The following is a 20956-nucleotide window of genomic DNA, read 5'->3' as shown; positions in this document are numbered from 1 at the left end:
ATCATACAATATAGCGCCCTCTCTCGATCGACCGATGCACTATTTAACAGGGGAATAATACTACTATTTGTATCTTATGCCAATAACCATTGTTTTTACTTGAAGATATATAATAGTTATTTCAAGAATAAATTAATTATCAATTGTATCTTTAGTACTAAAAGGAAAGGAATTTGAAACATGTACATAGATCCGTTTTTTAAAGCCTGCACACATCACACATCCCTCATTTCATTTGAAAATGAACACCTTTAGCCACCATGGTAAACCAAAACCAATAAATGCACACCCCCTAACAAAAGTTGATCAATCCGCCAATTACGCTGATAGATTTGCATTTTTAACATCTGGCACCCAGACTACCACTGCAATTTACGCGTAATTTTTCATTCAGGATTTGATAATAGTGCCAGACTACACATTCTTTCTCCCTTCAAGTTGCTATGTGATTGACGCCAAAATAGCATCTCTTTCAGATAAAGATTTTACAGGTTTTGAGATTTAGGACAATGTCAGCCTACGATATAAAGGATGGTGAATACACCGCCACCATTTATAACATGGTGAGTAAATATAGATGATTTGTTTTCACCACTTTTAAGATAAAAATAGAACCAACAAGTCACTTTGTGTTTTTGTCTTTCTCTTGACAATAAATCTCAATAAAAAAAAGTCAAACACAACATTCAAATTCAATAATCATAGGCCTACATTATTTTACTTTATAAATAAAAATAATGATTGAAGATAAGTTAAACGAAAAGAGAAGTTAAACCAAAGACCAACCAGAGGTCATGCTTAAAGTTAAAGCAGTGGACACTATTGGTAGTTGTCAAACTTCAAAGCAGCCTTCTCACTTCACTTGGTCACTTTTGGTGTATCTCAACCTCACCTGTGCAAAGTAACTTCTTTCTATTTTTAATACAAGTGCAGGAAAAGTTTCCGTATGGCGCCACCACTTTTTCATTCGAAATAAAATAATATAGTATCTAATTTACCTGATTGATATATCCCTTTTTGTAAAAATGAGTGAAAAAGTGGTGGCGCCATACGGAAAGTTATCCCAAGTGCAAGTGAAGGGAACAAGTTTCAATTCATCAGCAGACAGAATCAAGGCCATTTGATTTGAATTTACAATAAAAACATTTAAACATAGCCTTCCTTCACGAACAAATTTGCTGTGTCGAAATGTCAAGTCCATTAACACTAACAGTAGTGAGTCTGATGTACCTAGTATTAATTTGTTCTTCCATTTTTGTAATAGGCGTAATGATTGTTTGTTAATTTGTTTTCGTCAGATAAAAGAGAGCAAATATGTTGATGCCATACAAATACTATCACAGGAACTTCAGAACCACCCAAAGGTACGTGCTCATTGCTGTCATGCCAACTCTTGGTTACTTACTTATTTATCTCGCGCTATTGCTGGGACAAGTTGAACAAGAGCAAGACTTTTCCACTTTCTGTTTTTGCATCTTTTCCATCCAATTGATATCTCCATACCCGTAATGTGGTATCGTCTCTCAGATGGTCAAGATAGCCATATCTCGGCCTGCCTCATTTTCTCTTTCCTTGTGATGATTCCGGTAAAAATATTTGTTGTGCCATCTGCATTTCATTATATTTTTCTCCGCACACATCCAATGAAACTGACTTCTTTTAATGTATATCATTTATTTGGGGCAGGTTTCCACAGAGTTTGATATTTGTGGTGTCATGTCCATGCATGTGTGTTTTAGTGAGAGTCCAGCTTACATTGCTACTAGTAATCTGAAAATGTCAACTCATTTCAAGTTTTTGTTTTTCTTTTTACAGTCTCGTGCAGCGTTGTCCCTACTCGGTTACTGCTACTTCCACATCCAGGATTTTGCCAATGCTGCAGAATGCTACGAACAGCTGGTGCAGATCTGCCCGACTGTGGATAGCTATAAGATTTATTACTCGCAGGCATTATACCATGCCTGTGCCTACCCTGAGGCAATGAAGGCAACGTTTCAGATTGAAAACCAAGACTACCAGCCTAAGGTAAGATACTGGAAAATCGACCGTGGTCTGGGTGATAGACTGTTGACTTCCAATCCTGAAAGAATAAATAGTTGCATCAGTGCCAAACTTTTGTGTCTTGATTTTGTAAAAAATCTGTGCCACGAAGACGAAAAATGCTTCGCATAAAAACTACTATTTTTGCATGTACACCCAGGTAAAGTGTGGTATAAAAACTAGTTATTGTTATAAAACCATTTGGTTTAACCCCTTGCCTTACACTGATGTATGTAAGCACTATATACTCGGTACGTCCTCGAGTTGTGTCGGAAAAATCACAGGCATTAGGTTTGAATCCCAACCGAGCAGAAGTACCAAAATAACAGCTTGTGATTTTTTGTTAACAGAGCTCTATAAAAAAAAACAAGTAAACAGTGCTTACACACATCAGTGTAAGGGTAAAACCAAACAGGTTTCTTTATCCACGATGCAAATTTAACATCTATTAAAGGTTATTATTATGTTTCAATCCTGTTGTTTTTAGATCACCAAACTCCAGGCAGCTATTAAATATGGGGAAGAGGACCTCTCGGCTGCTAAGGTAAGAATCAGCAAATTGCCAATATGTACCTTGATGAACAAGGCACTTAACCATAATTGCTTCGTAAAAAGGACAGTACTGCAATCTGCTCTGCCAGTCAGGCTCCTAGTTGATGATACCCATGCCTACATTATGGACTGTGAAGGAGGTAATCATGTTTCAGCCCCAGGAGTAGGTGGCAACCTGCCCCTGGTGGCAGTTGATTTGGGTTGATAGCCCAAGCATAGCCCACACCTTGAAGTGGCCTTCCAGCCTTGTGATGATAGGCAATCTCTCTTTTAAAAAAAAACTCCCAATAATAATAATAATAAAATAACAAAATTCTTTATCCATTCATACAATCAGAGTCTTGTGGAGCAGTGCCCGACCGATGACCCCGACACAGAGGTCAATCTGGGCTGTCTCCTCTTCAAAGAGGGACGCTACAAAGTCGCGTGCCAGAAATTCCTGACTGCCATGCAGGTGTTGGGGTACCGTCCTGATCTGTCCTACAACATCGCCCTGTGTTACTACAGCATGAAGCAGTACGCGCCTGCTCTGAAGCATATTGCGGACATCATTGAGAGAGGCATTAGAGAGCATCCTGGTAAGCACATCTTGAAAGAAAGTATCGCCAAGGCCCAGTTGAGAGCTGCTTAAGCAGAAAAAGGAGCTTAGCACAACAAAATTGTGCTTGCCAGAATAGCTTTACCAGCCAAACTGTCATGTCAAACTGTCTCCTGTTCACCATACTTTGTAGTTCCAAGAACAAGTCACATCACTTTTGCCGATAGAGCCTTCTCGGTATATGGACCCAAACTCTGGAATAAACTTCCCAATCACATCAGGGACACAACATCATTCAACACATTCAAGGCACTTCTGAAAGCCCACTTGTTTCAGGAGGCCTACCATCAATGACTTGTTATTTCTTCTGTGCCTCAGCGCCTTTGAGCAAACTTTTGATTTAGGCGCTATACAAATTACGTTTGATTGATTGATTGATTGATTGAAATGCTAAATTCTCCCTAGCAGCAGACAATTTGTGAGCAATATGAAATTGGGCCCTGAATCCTTAGACATTCATCCCCTGGTATTGCCTGATATTGATGATTGATGGATTGCATTTTCCTACTTGTTTTGTTTTTGTTTTTACAGAATTGAGCGTTGGAATGACCACTGAAGGTATTGATGTACGTAGTGTCGGCAACACCTTGGTGCTCCATGAAACTGCGTTAATTGAAGCCTTCAACCTGAAAGCAGCCATCGAATTCCAGCTCAAAAATCGTAAGATGACTTTCCTAAAACAGGCTCTACAAAAGTTTACTATGTGACTGTTGTAATCCTATATAAATATAGGAAAAATATGTGAACATTTCAATTCAAAAGGTCAATCTTTAGAGATATTGCAAAAAGTCCACCGCAATTATGTTCATGCAGGAAGAATAATCCTTAATTGGTTACACAATCTGAGAAATGTTACTAATAGTCCGGCTTCTCAGATTCAAATTTGAGGGCAAAAAAAAACTGATATCATTTTACATATTCAACATTAATTACCTTTAGGTGAAATGTTTCTCAAAATGCCTTATACTATTGAAAGTTGCTGTAGGCTTCTAACCAAATGTTTTTGGCTGTTAATTCTAAGAGTGATTACCAAATGTATACTTGCCCTTTACTCTCAACAGCTGAAGCAGCCCAGGAAGCACTGACTGATATGCCGCCACGCTCTGAAGAGGTGAGTAGAAGAGTTCATCGAACTGACCCCTTACACTGACCCCTAAGATACAGCTACTACCTGCCCACTGTCTGCCACTTTGGGAGTAAAATTGCATGCCAGGAAACAGTGCACAGCGAACTGCGCGCGTGTTGCCATGAGTGGCGCATGTTGCCTTGAGTAAGCTCTGCACAATAACACATAAGGAATACGACTCCCGAGATTAACTATGTCACTTGATTGGGCCAACAGAGGAATTCCTGAATAAGCGGGCTCCCCTTAATTATGGCATGCCTGTGGCTGCACATTGAATTATGAACTGCACCTCAAGTACTGCACAGACGTAAAGTGATGGTTAGATTGTAAAAGGTGCTGTCATTATTATATTGTTATGTGACCGCCAGCACACACACAAAAGCGGTAACTTACCTCCAATATGAAATATGGTGATATTGACAAAATAGGGAGACTGCCAACGTAGGGCTAGATAGCTCAGTTGGGAGAGCGCCAGCACAAAAAAAATCATTTAAAATTTACCCAGTCGGTTTCCCATGTGGTTCTTCAAAATGAGAACAAGTGGCTGATGGAAGACGATAAAATCTATGACTTGAAATTAATCTGACTACAGGAGCTGGATCCAGTGACCCTTCACAACCAGGCCCTAATGAACATGGAGGGCAATGCTACACAGGGCTTTGAGAAGCTTCAGTTCTTACTGCAGCAGAATCCATTCCCACCGGAGACCTTTGGGAATCTGCTGCTTCTCTACATCAAATATGAGGTTAGTTTGAAACTCTGGTAATTCACAGGCGATGCAATTTAAAGGCAAAGTATTCGGTTTTTGGAATCGTTTTTTTAAAAACCCTATACAAATGTAGATGTATAAAACAAAACTAACATGGTTGCGTTTTTTAGATATCAAATGACAAATCTGGAGCTGTTATGTCCGTGCAGGAAGAATAATCCCAAATACGAATACACAATCTGAGAAAGGTTACCGCTCAGCCATGACTTACTACCCTGAAATAACCAATGATAGTGTAGCCAATGGAAAATAAATAAATTTTTGGGGAACAGAACAATAAAAATCAGCAATGTAGTCTTAAGATTAACCACCAAAACATGACAATTTCTTGTATCTCTTATATTTTGTCCAAACCCAGTACTATGACCTAGCAGCAGACGTCCTGGCCGAGAACTCACACCTGACCTTCAAGTACCTTAGCCAGTATCACTACGACTTCATGGACGCGGTCATCACCATGCAGACAGCTAAAGAAGAAGCGTATCGTAAACTAGACGAGATGGCCACGCGTCATACTGACCAGCTGCGCAAACTGACCAAGGAGGTCCAAGAAGCCAGACATAACCACGACGACGAGACCGTGAAGAAAGCGGTCAACGAGTATGACGAGGCATTGGAAAGGTATTTCATTTCAATATATCTAATTGTTTAATTCTGGTTGTTAAGCCAAGGACTCTCAGGAACTTAACACTGTACAGTTCTAGATGTGGGAGGAAAACCTTAAAGAATTATTCCTATTGATAAGAAAGTTAGGAGCATTTTGCGGTGTCAGTGCAAAGGCATTGTACCATGAAACACTACCTTTTCACAACACAATTAAAACGCCATGGTCCTCAACATTCCTTGTTCTGAACACACTTGGGAAGTCTGTTTTCTTTTTCACATGCTGGACCATCTCTTTGGAATGATCTTCCATATTTGGCACAGCTCTTTACATAGCAAACAATCTTCAACACATTTTCACAGTGGTTCTACCTTAGGATTCCCTAAAAAAAAAAAATCCAACCTAAGCTATCGACCCTTCTCAGGTACATCCCAGTGTTGATGCAGCAAGCTAAGATCTACTGGGACATGGAACACTACACCCAAGTAGAGAAGATATTCCGTAAGTCTGTGGAGTTCTGCAACGAGCACGATGTCTGGAAACTCAACGTGGCCCACGTACTCTTCATGCAAGAGAACAAGTACAAGGAGGCCATTGGATTCTATGAGCCCATCGTCAAGAAGAACTATGATAATGTAGGTTGATAATAATCACAAAGAAACAATTAAATTATGCCAAATTAGCCTTACAATGCTCCAGATGCTTCACACACACAAAAACAATTTATGAGCATATTACTTATAACTATTTACAAATGGTTATTTAAGCAAAGTAACATGGAAGATTTGTTAAATTCAATAAGCATATCAAATGGAATTTTCAAATAAAAAAATTAAAATAAAGCCAGTAATTATAAAATCAGAAGAAGAAACAAATCAGATACAAAAATTTCATCAGAGCAGATCTTTAAAAATTGACATTAGAAAGTGTCAATTCAGAAAATGAACTTTTCCCTCAACCTTTTTGTTTGAATGAAAGTAGGTCCGATCTCGCAGCCATTTGCGCCCACTTTGGGCATTTTGGCACAAGCCGTTTTTTCACCGCCATTGTCTAAAGGGTCATGCCAACTTTGATAACTTGGAATTTAATTTTTCTGCAGATACTGAATGTTAGTGCTATTGTGTTGGCCAACCTCTGTGTATCCTACATCATGACCAGCCAGAATGAAGAGGTAAGTCTCTATTAAAGGGAGGTCAAACTACTCAAAAAATTAATGACCATAAAAACTGACTTGGTAAAGAAGCACTGCATCTGTTGACAATGTGTACAATTTTGAGGAGCTATTCACTTCAAAGGAATGTGGTTTTAGAGAGAGGGACTCAAAAACATTTCAATCTAAGACAAAAATATTTCTCAGATTGTGTATGCCGCTTACAGGTTATTCCTCTCTGCGGACATAACTGCTCCAGATTTTCGGCAATATCTCAAAAACAATTCTAGCTTTTCAAATGAAGTTTTCACCGATAAGTTTGATTGTATATATCTACCTTTTTATAAGACTATAACAGCTGGAAGTAGCCAAAACTTTGCAGTAAATAAAGCGTGTGTGTGACAAAATGCAACAGGATATCCATGTGTTACTATAAATCTATCTTGCCTCGGTAAATTAAAGTCCATAAATTCCTGTCGTTTTTAGGCAGAGGAGCTGATGCGAAAGATCGAGAAAGAAGAGGAGCAGATAGCGTACGACGAGCCAGATAAGAAAATCTACCATCTTTGTATTGTCAACCTGGTCATCGGTACCCTGTACTGCGCGAAAGGCAACTATGAATTTGGCATCTCAAGGGTCATCAAGAGCTTGGAACCATACAATAAAAAGGTCAGGGTGGAGCTAGGGTTAAAGATCAGGGACCAATTTTATAGCACTGCTTCAGGAAAAAAAGAAGCTGAGCACAACAAAATTATGCTTACCAGAATAAGGTTACCAGCCAAAATACCATGTCACAAGACAATTTGTGACTGGTATTTCGCTCATTTCTGCTAAGCATAAAATTCTTAAGCATAATTTTCTATGAAATTGGGACAGATTATAGAGGGAGAGACACTAATAACATTTTGTAGGGAAGGTTTACGTTTGGTGATCACTCTTAAAATCAATGGTAAAATAATCTTTTTGTAAGAAGCCAACAGCAGCTTCCGATAGAATAAAGCATTTTGAGAAACGTTGCACTTCAAATTTATAATAATAACTATGAAACATTCATGTATAGCACATATCACATTCACAGGGAAGTATCTATGCATTTTAAGATGGAAAAAGAAGTTATAAAAAAATAGAAGAAGGAATGCGGTTATCTAAATTATATCAGTATGTCCCAAAATTTTAATCTTGGGGATTAAGCTACCTGTTTGGACAATAATGGACATATTTTGATCTGGATTTTTTACAATATCTCAAAAATGCAACCACCTTTTTCATATGTTAGTTTTGTTTGTATACATCTACATTTTTATAGGACTACAACAATCAAAAAGTTCCTGAAAAAACTAAAGATAAACTTTGCCTTTAACTTGAGATACGTATCTTTTCAAGAATTGCTTTTCTTATTTTCATTTGTTGGTAACAGTTGGGGACTGATACCTGGTTCTACGCCAAGAGATGTTTCTTATCTCTACTGGAGAACATGGCCAAGCATATGATCATGCTACGCGATAGCGTCATTGGAGAATGCATACAGTTCCTTGAACACTGTGAATGTAAGTTCTTCATGTATCACATATAACATTGCTGTGGTTGAACAAAGAAAAATTTGCAGCAGGATGTGAACCTGCACTATCTGAATTAACATGCTGGCGCTCTACCAACTGAGCTATCTAGCTCTAGTGTTATGAAATAAGCAACCACAAAGGAAACTGACTTGGTAAATTTTACATGATTTGGGGTTGAACATAGACAAATTAGCTAGAGCCGGACTTGAACCACAGACCTTCGGATTGACATACCGGCACTCTAATAACTTTGTTCAGGGATGCCAGTCAGAAGACTTGCAACCTGTAACTGCCAATTTTTTTATAATCTGTCTTTTTATATTTCCAGCGTATGGGCGTGATGTGAAGGCAGTTGTGGAGCAGCCGTTAGAGGAAGAACCCTTACACGAAGGCAAGAACACCGTCACCTATGAGTCTCGTATCCTCAAGAGTCTCTTCATACAACTGACATAGGGTCATATCTATTTACAGATAAAATACATTTCTTAAAGCCATTTGACACTTTTGGTACAAAAAAGAAGAAAAAAAATGCACAGATTTACAAATAATTTACAGGGTTTACAGCTGGATTTATTTAAAACACATGTCATGACATGGCGGAACATGCGGAAACAAGAGTGGGTTTTCTCGTTATTTTCTCCCGACTCCGCTGACCGATTGAGCCTAAATTTTCACAGGTTTGTTATTTTATGTATAAGTTGTGATACATGAAGTGTGGGACTTGGACAATACTGTTTACCGAAAGTGTCCAATGGCTTTAAACTATCTATCTAATTCATTGATCAAAACACTATGGGGATTAACCCTCCAAAGTAACATTGTCTTTAATTAATTTTGACAAAGCCCTTTTGTATATAAAGACATTTGTTTCACTACTTTATGTTGTTGACACTGTAGTCACAATATTACCCTATGATTTCAAAACAACATAAATGTTTGTCCCTCATACACTACATGTACTATGCAATGAATTTAAAATACACATGTAAAGTTTACCAAACCAAGTGTAAGATTATTACACTCCAACTTCTAAGGGCCCAATTTCACAAAGTGATGCTAACCAGAATAAGGTTCCTAACCCAAATACCATGTCGCATTTTGCACATTTCTTGCTCACAAATCCCTGGGCCCAATTTAAAGCCTGTAAGCATAGAAACTTGCTAAGTAAATAAAAATTCTTGCTTTAATTCTTGCTTATCAAAAACTGGTTACCAGCTGGTAACAGCAAAACTGGTTACAGCGAATGGTTATAACTGGTGCCCATTAATTGTTTTTGCTCAGCTAACATTTGCCAAGCATTTTTTTTCTGCTTTTAAAACAGCTTTATGAAATTAAGCCCACGTGGTAGATTGTGGAATCCATTTTTGTGAGGAATGGATAAAAAAAATTGTAAAAATATTTTAAATCAGGCGAGGTTTGGGGTAGCAAAATGTTTAAATCTTTTTAGAGAAGTGTTTGTTCTAAAAAAGAAAAGGCGGTTGAAAAATTTACGTTTTGAGCAGTAAGTTCCGATTGTCTTCAGACTAGAGCATATTGATAGAAACGTTTAGTTGTCAACCACCGGCGCTACAGCAAACCTCACCTGACTATAGTCCCCCCATGTGCAGTTTTAAATCCTACAGAACGAGTTACTGGTGCACTGTTATGTAATACATGTATAAATATGAATAAATATCTGAAGAAAAAGAGACAGATTATCAGATGTCGTCATTCTTTTGGTTTATGGTTTATTATGCTTTTAACATGCATCATAAATATTTGTACCTTTAAATGAACTCCAGCTTTGCAGAGAGCCAGGGGGAAATATTACAAGTCCGGTTCAGATGTCTGTGATTAAAAAGAATCTTAAAAATATTTTCTTTTGATAATTAAGTAATTTTTTTATTCTTACATGCATAGTTATTTTTTTTTCTTTTACACGAATTACATATATAACATTTAGATTTGGAGGATTATTTACAAATCGTCAAAGAAAAAAATAATACCTGTTAGAACAACATCCAAACTATGTGAACAACTTTCAAGGTTCTCCAGAAAAAAAGAGGAAAAAACTTATTCTACAGATCTTACAGGTCAAGAGGGACGGAACTCAATTTAGAAAGTGATCTTAAATTTAAAAGGCTGAAAACCACCGAACTGGGATGGATAGAAAGCTCAATGTTTGACTGGTGACTCAAGTCAATCCAAGTTATTACGCACTGTAACAACAGACAGTTTGAAGACCTTGACTGTAACAACAGACAGTTTGAAGACCTTGACTGTAACAACAGACAGTTTGAAGACCTTGACTGTAACAACAGACAGTTTGAAGACCTTGACTGTATCAGTCTTGCTAACATTGGCAGTATGCCGTATCGATACCTCTCGACACTAAACCCCTGGTAGGAATGTACTGAAAAACAATGCTGATTGTTTGCGTGCATGCTTGTTAATAAATTCTGAGCTTGTGTGGCGCTTGTACATAGGATGTTAGTGCAAACATGTCAAAAAGCAAGTACATGTATTGTGGTACGATCCCATTTCAATTGAAGCAAGTTTTTACACGGTCACCCTAAACTGCATACAGTTGTCACAAGACCAAGGAAGAATGAGAGGGGACCAGTTGCTCTTTGACTTGATACCTCTTTTGCAGGTTACCTACTTGAGCACGAGTGTAGAGTGGATCGACCGCAGGTCTTATTAAAATAGGCCAGATTCTGGCACATTTTAAGATCCCAGGGGTTATGAGCGAGTAAGACAGGCTGGGCAGTGAGATCAATTACCCTTGGGAATGAGGTTCTGACTATGACTTATTATCTTGAACCGAATATTTATTAATTGAACTATCACATAACACACCCTTGCATAAACACAAAATAAGTGCAACAAGTTTGGCTAAAAAACCCTCAAAAAATTTAATTCCAGAGATTATCAGTTGCAGAGTAATATGACAACAAGTCAATACAGGTCGAGTTCAATAAAAAGTAGCTTGAACTCTGGCTTCCAACATTTAAATATAGACAAAGAGATCACAGGCAATCTACGATGCTGGCAAACCTCTTGCAATGTAAGCATGTGATCATTTTGCAAAATCGATCTGCGATATATTACAGAACACTTGTGTGATGGTCTGTTGAATTGCAACTGGTGCAAACTGAATGTAAAACAAAGTAGAAATAACTTGCACGGTAGCAGTTGTAGCTGCGTGAAAGGTTTCACTCACAGTCAATGCATTTAACAAATTTTCTGATCTGGGTTAAAGTTCATAGAAGACCTCTGTGATTATAGAGCCCTGTCATCAAAGGCATGACAGGCCTCAAAATATCCCGTGGCACCAACAGCAGTTGCCTTGGTGCCCTGTGCAAGGTTCCTGTACAAGTTTCTGTAAGTTACCCTCACCCATAGAGCTATAAATATTGACTAGAGCGCTAACTTGCTCTGCGTTTTGAAGCCACTCTGGGCGCAGACATGTTTGACGTGTTGCGTGACTACGGAACGATTTTAATTTAAGAGAACACACATTGCCGGTGATTTTTTTTTACATCCGGCAGGTGCGCTTACGTACGCAACTGCTCATTCGCGTACGCCGCGCTACGAAAACCGTAAGTTCGACTTGATTGATGTACTAAAAAAAAGCATACACGCATTTTAAATATGACGCACATGACACTCGCAGTTTGTACGCTTATCAGCAGATTTTGCGTTCACATTTGCTGCATTGTTTGGTTCGATGACACATAGAAAAGAACAAAACCACTGTCATGCAAATAGCCGTACAATTGCCGTACAAAGTTTCAAGCTTTTGTTCTGGTTTGTTCATACACATGGATGCGCCCACATGGCTTCAAAACCTTAGTGCGTGTATAGCGGGGTGTTAGCGTCCTAGTCAATATATATAACTCTATGCCCTCACCAGAGAGAACCAGCTGTGCTCCTTCAAGAGCGAAGTTTAAGGCCTGCACAACTCTCAGCCAATGACGGGTCTTCCTTTTACCTCGCATTATCTTCTGTTACTGAGACATTACCAAGAAGTCATGAGATAAAATAAGATCATTGCATGTCACTTCCTAGAGAATGTATTTTATCTATTAATTATCCTGGTTAAGTCCTGCTTTAATATCTTGTTTTTAAAGCAGCAGATTGAATCTTCAGAGCAATCTACAAATCTACTGTGTAAGTTTTTCAAACAGGATGATGAATTTGTTTTAAAAAGATTCACGTAACATCGGTGTACAAAAATACATAGGGTGTGTTCGTATTTTTTAAAATTTCGAAGACGAGTACTTTTGTATCAACGTGGGCTTGTAAAATATTTGAATGTTGCAGTTTTACCTGGAGAATAACAGTCTTTTCATGAATCCACGGACTTAAAGCACACAATGTAAGTAATTACGGCCAGCTGTCAAGATTGGTGTCAATTTGGCGTTCGATTAGCTCATTCATGTCAGGTGCTCACCCGGATGCGCACACCAGGGTCAACCAGGTGAAGCAAACCCATTGCAGCCATAATAATTAATCAGTCCGATTCCTGCACCTGCCTGTAGAATAATAAATAAGGCGTTGCCGCACTGCTGGAGCTGGACACAGGATGGAGGACCGTCGAAGCCAGTTCCTGCCGAGTAAGAATACTAACCTTCTCATCGTCAAACTTGCCCCAGCGCGGCTCTCCAGGATCATCCACCTCTCTGTCTTCCTCTCCCTCCACCCCGGATCGCCAGGGCCGGTGCGGGATCTGGACGTAGCTGATGTAATGACCGCTGGAGCTTGACACGCCACTGTGCATGACGACGGCGCACAGGTCGTACTTGCATTGGAGTTGCTTGCATTGTTTGGCACACCACTGGCTCAGGCACAGGGAAAGGGGAGTGGCCAAGTGGTCATTGATCTTTGACACTGTGCTGTCTGCTGATAAACTGGGAAAAAAAGCAGAAGCCTTGCTATCAATCAATGGCAGTCATTAACCAAACTATTAGGGCTGGGCGAATAATTTGAATATCCTGTTAATGGCGAATAGTTTTTCCTAACCGTAACCGCAAATACCATTTTTGACCTAACCGGATATTCGCAAGGGGCGCGGATACCTTTTAATAGACCGAATAGTCCTCTATTTACAACCAAGAAAACAGATTCCTATTATCCGCGATCGTTGGGTCGACGACCGATAGGAATGTTTTGTCTGAATCCTTATGAAACTTAATAAGACAGCATAAAATAAGTATTTAACTATGCTCACCTCCGTAAAGAGTGAAAACAATGACAATTCCTCACGTCGAATCAATCACGATATCAAAAGACAGCGCAAATCGCCATCTTTAAATTAGGTCCGGTTATTTTTATGAATGAACCGAGTGACACTAGCACTGTCTAAAACTAATACAATCCGCCTTACGAACAACCACAAATGAACAGCGCCCTCTAGCGGCCAAAATAAAAAATTAAAATTAAAAAAACAAAAAAAATAGCGCCCTCTAGCGGCAGGAAAAAATAGTCGAATATCAGGTAAATTTTGGATAGTTGGCCAGCGGTTAACCGTATACCAAATTTCACTATTCGCCCAGCACTACAAACTATGTACATTCCATATTTGACCTGGGTTAAAATCCAGGTACCTCAGGTTTGTTGAGAAAGTCCTTATATGCATTGACAATAACCAGCCGCCATCTTGGATGTAAACCGATGACGAAACAAACGCACAGATTTGTATGTGCAGCGCACAGGAACAAGCCATGCATAATATTTGGTCCGTGGAAAAAAAAGGCTGACCTTCATGTACATTTTAATTTGGACACAATATTTCAGATTTTTCCAAGAGCCCAAAAATTGAAGATCAGACTAAAGTAGGAATATTATAAGGTCTGACAACCCTATTTTGACCTCAAGGCGAGGGTGACCTACTCAAATATCTGTACTCACAATCCAGCAAATGCACTGAATCTCTTGAGATGAATGGTGAGGACTGGTGGTAGCTCTCCAAACAGCATGCTCCGCTCCGCCTCCGCATGGTGTCTGCACTGTTCACAGAAGTACTTGTTGTCGTCTGTCAATCGCTCCACGCAGGCAAACTCTGAGATGGCCCAGCTTAGCGACAAGTCACCCGGTATGATTTCTATAAGAACAAGAACCACAAAAATGTCTCAATATTAGAGAGCTGCCAATTACTGTGAAGTTTCCGACTGTAATCCAGACATCTTAAACTTACGGAAACCCATTTCATACAAAAAATAAATCTGGAAAAAATCTAATGCTTAAAATGCATCTGAATTTGGGCAAAGTCCAGAATTTGTGTGTACGTGTAAGTGTACTTCGATACTCTTGAAAAGACCACTGGGCTTGTCCCATTGTGAGTTTACTGGCCCCGATACTAAAATCACATGACTCTGGCCTGTCAGGACTAGAAATAACCCACGGCACCCACAGCAATTGCTGTAGTAGTGCACCGTGTTTTTGCTGTGGTGCTCTCTGCAAGGTTCCAATAAAATTGCTGTGTCCCTTCAAGAGCAAAGTTCAACGCCTGGCCTGTGGTCCAGTGTTTATTTCGAGCCCTGCGGACAATGGTGCAGGGTTATTTAATTGAGAAGTTGTGGGATGTAAATTAAAACAGACGAAGTTGGTTTTGAAATGATAAAAAGTGTACCTGGAACACCTTCATCTTCCTCCATCCCTGTGGATCTTTGTAAACAACGCACTGGAAGACTGATATCTTGGAATTCCTCTCTCCTCTCCGTGTAGCTCTCGCACTCGTTGCAGCGTGTCCTCAGCACCAGGGCCCCTTGAAACAAACCCTGAATCAAGCTCAGCTCTCTCACAATAATATCATCCTCGACGTCGCAGCTCTCTGCTGTGCATTCAGCAGAGGGAGTGTCAATGCAGCCCATGTTGTCGCCTTCACCATTCAGGTTGGGTGATAATATGTCTTGCGGTGTATCGTCCAAAGTCGAGTTGGTGATTATCTCATGGACAGAGCCACTCCAATTGTTCGTCTCACTGCCTTTTAGGTCATTTTCTTTGTCACTGATGTGTGTTTCACTCATGCCCTCTATGATATCTGTCTTAACACCGTTGAGTGGAACGTTTCCTTTCTTCAGTGGAGCGAAAGCATTTTGGAGAGTTGACTGGTTAGCAGAAATGCGAAACTTCCCCAGCCGTTTCTTCTTCGTCGATGTTCCGCTTTGCTTACCATTTGCAAGAGGGGTTTCGTTTCCGTTACTGAGATCAGAGCTGTTTTTGTTTCTGAGTGGCTTGCTACCATCCGATTGACTGTGACTGCCACACCCATTTGGGATATTCCCATTTGTTTGGTCGCTCGCTTGCGGCGTCTTTGATTTGCCGCTAACGACGGAGTCGTTACTTGGTGTCGACAAACACTTCTGTGTCTTTGAACTGTTTTTCATGGTCGAAAGGCAATCAGAGTTTCCCAGTGTCGCAGAGTCTTTTATAACATTCCCAGAACCATTTGCAGTATTAGAAGGTGACGTACAATTCAAAGGGGAACCAAGTCCAGCTGGATTTGACCCTTGCATTTCTGGTTCTCTTTCAGAAACTGAGTCCTTTACGCTTCCGTTAAGAGTCTCAGTTTGCGACTTTACTTCACACTTGGACTTGTTCTCCTTGCTGGACTCCACTCCAAGCTTGCCTGCCTTGATGTCTAGTGGCATCTTGTGATGCATCTTGAACTGTTTCTTGAGTTTCTGACAGGCGTCAAGGAGATAGCTCAGGAGACAGCACAGCATCTCTTGAGAGTCATGCTGCAGGAAGCCTTGAAACATCGGATTCAAATCCCTGAAAGTTAACCAAACAAATTTTTGAAATGTTGTGTAATCTCTTTCTCTTAAACCAAATTCCTTTGAAGGGAATCATTTCTTAAAATGTTATAAATACATTATTAAAAGCTGCATGGCAATTTGTGGAGTAATTATCAAATTAACAAATTACATATATTACAAAAAAACAAAAATGAAATTTGACTTACAATAAAAATTGTACCCCTCAAAGTGGTAACAAAATTAAGGCCTTATCTGAATTGGAGTCTACAGCGCTGGCTAGGACTACTGAGGACTTCCTATACTTTAACGCATGACGCCGCGATTGATCCAGCCTTAATCATAGCCGCCAACTACGACACTGCCCAAGCAAGATAGAAAGTAGAAGGCATTATTCATTCACGATTCTTACTGAGGATTATTGCCCCCAAAACACCCTTACCTGATAGTTTCCAGCACTTCATCAGGTGAGGGCGACATTAGTGTGTCTGTGGCTGGATCTGCAATGTAGTCATCCTCTCTGACAGACATCTTATCATACAGCTACCAAGAACAAAGCAAAAGTAAATTGTAATTTATAAAGTGCAAGAATACAAACAAATATTAAGTGCACATTGGGGTCCTTAAGCAAGACACTTAACCAATGCTTCATCCATCGGATGGGACATTAAGCCGTTGGTCCCATGTGTTATGTAGTGCATGTAAAAGAACCCAAGTACACTTATGGTAAAGAGAAGTGGTTCAACCCGATGTTCCTGGCTGTGACTGCTGTAGGCGCTGTAGCACCTTGTAAACCCCTATAAGGTGCTACATAATTGGGTCTCAGAATTCACCACTTCAATAACCTATCTTTCTGAAAATGTATATACTCAGCGCCTTGAGTACCTTGTTGGTAGATGCAGGCGCTATATAAGACTTTGATATTATTATTATTTATTATTATTAGATGAACAAGATTATATAATAGGAGCTTCTTAAATAGCACTCATATCCATCACTCAGTGGTGCTCAAGGCACTTTGAATTGAAATTTATAACAGTATTTATTTACTTGAAATCATCATTGTTGTATTTTTTGTTGTGCAAATGGAAATAAAACAAACAAACAAACAAACAAACTTTGACATTCAGTATTTTCCTGCAAGGTATTGTGGAGCTTGAAGTATGAGACTAATTCCTTCACATAGCACCACGTAACAGTTTACAAAGTGTTGTGGCGTAATATGCATCCAATAAAACCTGGAAAACTGGGGCGCACCCCTTCTCTTTTTTATTAAGTGTACTTGGTCCTTTTACTAGCATCACACTTCACACAGGATCCATGTCTTTACGTCCTATCCAAGGGATGCAGCAATAATGGTCAAGTGTCTCGCCTTAACCGGGACGCAAACCCACACTCTGCTGATCAGAAACTCTAAAGCTCGAGTCCAGTGTTCTTATCTCCTCCCTCAGCCACGACACCCCACAAGTGTCTGATCCAGAGTATCAGTATTATAATCTTACCTTCTTCAAATTGATGACAAACTGCATTTCCCGTCCGCATGCCTTTATGTCGATATGATCGCCCGCCCCGTTCTCTTCTCTTAGTTCTTCCCTCAGCTTCTCCCACACCCCAGTCAGCTGACACAACCCCTGACAGAACCCAGGGCAGAAGCGAAGGGCTTGGAGTACACTGTTGAGGTAGCAGGTATTACCAAGGTTCTGCAGACCTGAATATGGGGGTGGAAGCGAGCGCGCTACCTCAAGTTGGCTCTCTCTATTGGAAGAGGAACTCGGATCCATGGTGCTGCTGTTTGTTGTACTCGACTGGCTGTAAATCAATTGTTTTGTTAAAGAAAATTAAATCCCAAATCCTGCTTGAAGGATACACAGCTGATAAAAGGAAAGACATTTGGTAATCAACCTTAAAATTAATGGCAATCAACATTTTTGGTTAAAAGAGGCAAGCCTACAGCAGCTTCCGATAGTATATAAAGTATTTTGAGAAACATTTCACTTCGAAGTAATGTGGTTACCAGCTTCCACGTCACATGAATTGTTATCCTACTCATTTCTTAGAATAAAATTGGACCCTAGTGGGACCTCCTTACCTAAACGGGGCAGAGCGCGCGGTCCTTCCACTACTGCTCATCTGACTACATGACTCATCACTTTTTTCATCTTTTATTGGCTGCTTCTCCTTCCTCATAAACTTCAATGACAGTTTGGGTCTCTTCTTGGGCGGACTGGAGCAACTTGCCATCTTAGGTGAAGCTTCAAAACAATTGTCTGGAGGTTTAAAGATGAGCATTCATCAAGCTTGTTGCGCATGTTATTAGAATAATCAAAGCGTTTTTCCTTTAACCAGTGGTCCGCTAACCAAATACCAGTTAAACCACCTGTGGTAACATCCACTGACCCGTCAGTGTAGGGAAAGCACCTTCAATTTCCAACCACTAAAAGTTTATGATATTAAAATTTCTGGCCAAGGATTCAGAGACCGACCTTGCCTTGGCCATAATTATAAACTAGTTGGGCTAGGCTCCAGAATAAGAAAAAAGATCACTTTGCGTCAATGCTCATTTTAAAGACTCTGGTCTTAGGACTGAGATAAGGGTCTTAGGGCCGGGATAAAGCTGACAAATAACATGAACAATATTATTATTTGTTCAAAGTGGAAAGTAATCTTCAATACTAAAAACCTGGAACCTTTTCCTTTCATGTTTCGATCGCAGATAGGTTAACATCTTTCATTCTGATTGAGAAACATGCTTAGTCACATGACCTGCTTAGTCATTGGGACCAGTCATTGTTACCCAGTCACGCCACCATCTGACCATCATACTGATCATGGCCACCACAGCACATGGCCACCATCTGACCATGGGCATAAGGTTTATCGCGAATAGCAAAATATCAAGAGAGGGCGCTGTTGAACCCACACAAATGTATAGGCATTGCGTGCGCGAGTTGTAGAAACTGCATAGAAACCGCCCCATATTCCTTCCCATAATGCATTGCATTTCTGAATCGCGATAAACCATGGGCCATCATGATGATGGAAATATAAATGGAGTGGAACTTGGAAGTGGAACATCAGAAGTTCAACCTGGGCTAGGTATAAGATATTCCATTCAACACTAAATTTATTGTACGCACATATCAATTTTTTGCTTCAAAAGAAAAACCTAGCCCTACCCTACGAAAAAGAAAAAAATATATATATATATTTTCATTTTTAAAATAAAAAAAATTAAACTAAAATAAATTAATTTAATTTTAATAATTAGTTTAGACATGTTAGATAGAATAATTTGTTCAGCAGACAGTACAGTAGGCCTAATAAAAATGACTTTATGGGTGAAATTTGAAACAAAATATCGAGTGAGAAGATTTCAAAATGATAAATCAATACTACTAAGAAAAACACTAAAATTGTCAACTTTCTGTGGCAGTAATCGTCTGTCGGAAATAGACGTATTTGGCTATCGCGAATGCTAGGTCAGCACAGAAAGATTATGACGTTTGTATCGCAATTCTTGTCATTTAATTATTAAACATTCAGAAAATAATTGACACTCACCTGAGATTCAGTGAGGAGACAAATTTATCATAAAGAAGATTAGCAGCTCATTAATGTTACTTGGTAAACAAAGATGAAAACAGTTTAACGTCTTACAACGCTCCAACTTTCTCAACTTCTCTACAAGTTTACCGCCATTTTGAGAAGTTCACATTTCCGTCAAAAAATTTAAAGCCCGCCCTCTCTCGGTGGAAGAGTCTAAATTATATTTTGTTGGTTGTGTTGTGTTATGCAATAACCCCGCCCCGGGGGGGGGGGGGGGACACACAACAACACAAACAAACAAAATTTCCAATTGTTTTTTTAAACAGATGTTGGCCGTTTTATTAAAATATTTTTGCTTTTCTTTCAAGCATTGGGAACTGACTTGAAAATTTTGGGGACATGCAAAGAATGTCATTGTGGGTTTTAAGTTCTTCAAAGATTTTAAGCTCTAAAACCATACAGAAGGCTCTTTTGGTGCCTTCTTATAAAACTTGAACCAGAAATATTAGCTTTATTTGGTGGAAACAGTGTTAAGTGGCAATTTTATGCTCTAAAACTATGCAGTATAGACTCTACTGTTTGTTTAATTTTATTTGTAGGATTACTTTGGTAAAATCATAACAATTAATGCTTATCAAACTTAAGCAATCTTTTCAAGATTTTAGGTTCTAAAACCATGCAGTAGGCTCTGCTGATGCTGTCTTATGTAGCCCGACTCAAGATTTAAGCCTTATTTAAGAGAAAAATGGAACATGAAAAAAAAACCTCACAAGGGGATAGGACAAAGTCCAGCATTTTATCAAAGTTTGGGCCCTGCAAGCAGAAATTGTGATATTCATGTTGTATGCTAGCTTATCACTCTTTCGTGAGCAAAATCAAGACGCTGTGTGAGTTTTAAATTCCTCATTTTGATTAAAAAGGTAGAATAAGTGAACTGAGGTAGCTTTTGTGGTCATCAACAATTATTTTCTAAACTTCAACCATCCTTAGATAGAAGCATTCCCAAAAGGTTGGGTTTTCATTTGTGAGGGGTGTCTGTCCAACACATAATTGGGGGGGGGGGATACACGTTGCCTTGGATTGGACGAGTTGTTCTTTGAAAAGCGCTTGAAACTGTTTGTTATGAAATGTATATGGTTAGAAAGATGTGTTAAAAGTAGAATTTAATGATCCACACAAGTATCACTCGAAATTGCACGGTTTTCCTTTTACCTCGCCCACTGACACGGCAGGCCTTAATGATGGCCGACCGTGTTTCTTTGCGATGTAAAAG

The 20956-nt window shown here is 39.4% G+C and overlaps 2 protein-coding genes across 2 annotated transcripts; one reads left to right on the top strand and one right to left on the bottom strand.

Moving 5' to 3' along the window:
- The first annotated feature begins 429 nt into the window (after window positions 1–429).
- Window positions 430–9471, top strand: LOC139943926 (intraflagellar transport protein 70A-like). Its single transcript, XM_071940821.1, has 14 exons — window positions 430–563; window positions 1299–1364; window positions 1816–2025; window positions 2528–2584; window positions 2930–3170; window positions 3722–3850; window positions 4252–4301; window positions 4909–5061; window positions 5444–5706; window positions 6114–6324; window positions 6789–6860; window positions 7326–7508; window positions 8257–8386; window positions 8727–9471. The coding sequence occupies exons 1-14, from the start codon at window positions 510–512 to the stop codon at window positions 8849–8851; spliced, it is 1944 nt and encodes a 647-aa protein (XP_071796922.1). The 5' UTR covers window positions 430–509; the 3' UTR covers window positions 8852–9471.
- Window positions 9472–9614: 143 nt separating this feature from the next.
- LOC139943925 (ubiquitin carboxyl-terminal hydrolase 1-like) lies at window positions 9615–19842 on the bottom strand. Its single transcript, XM_071940819.1, has 7 exons — window positions 19699–19842; window positions 18227–18404; window positions 17640–17946; window positions 16580–16680; window positions 15012–16156; window positions 14291–14483; window positions 9615–13290 (listed from the first exon to the last, which is right to left on the bottom strand). Exons 2-7 carry the CDS (start codon window positions 18376–18378, stop codon window positions 12894–12896), a joined length of 2295 nt encoding a protein of 764 aa, XP_071796920.1. The 5' UTR covers window positions 18379–18404; window positions 19699–19842; the 3' UTR covers window positions 9615–12893.
- Between the last annotated feature and the right edge of the window lie 1114 nt (window positions 19843–20956).

This window comes from Asterias amurensis, chromosome 11 (assembly GCF_032118995.1).
Source record: "Asterias amurensis chromosome 11, ASM3211899v1".
NCBI lineage: Eukaryota > Metazoa > Echinodermata > Asteroidea > Forcipulatida > Asteriidae > Asterias > Asterias amurensis.
Note: the sequence above shows the minus strand (reverse complement) of the source record. Positions and strands in the feature narration are given on the sequence as shown.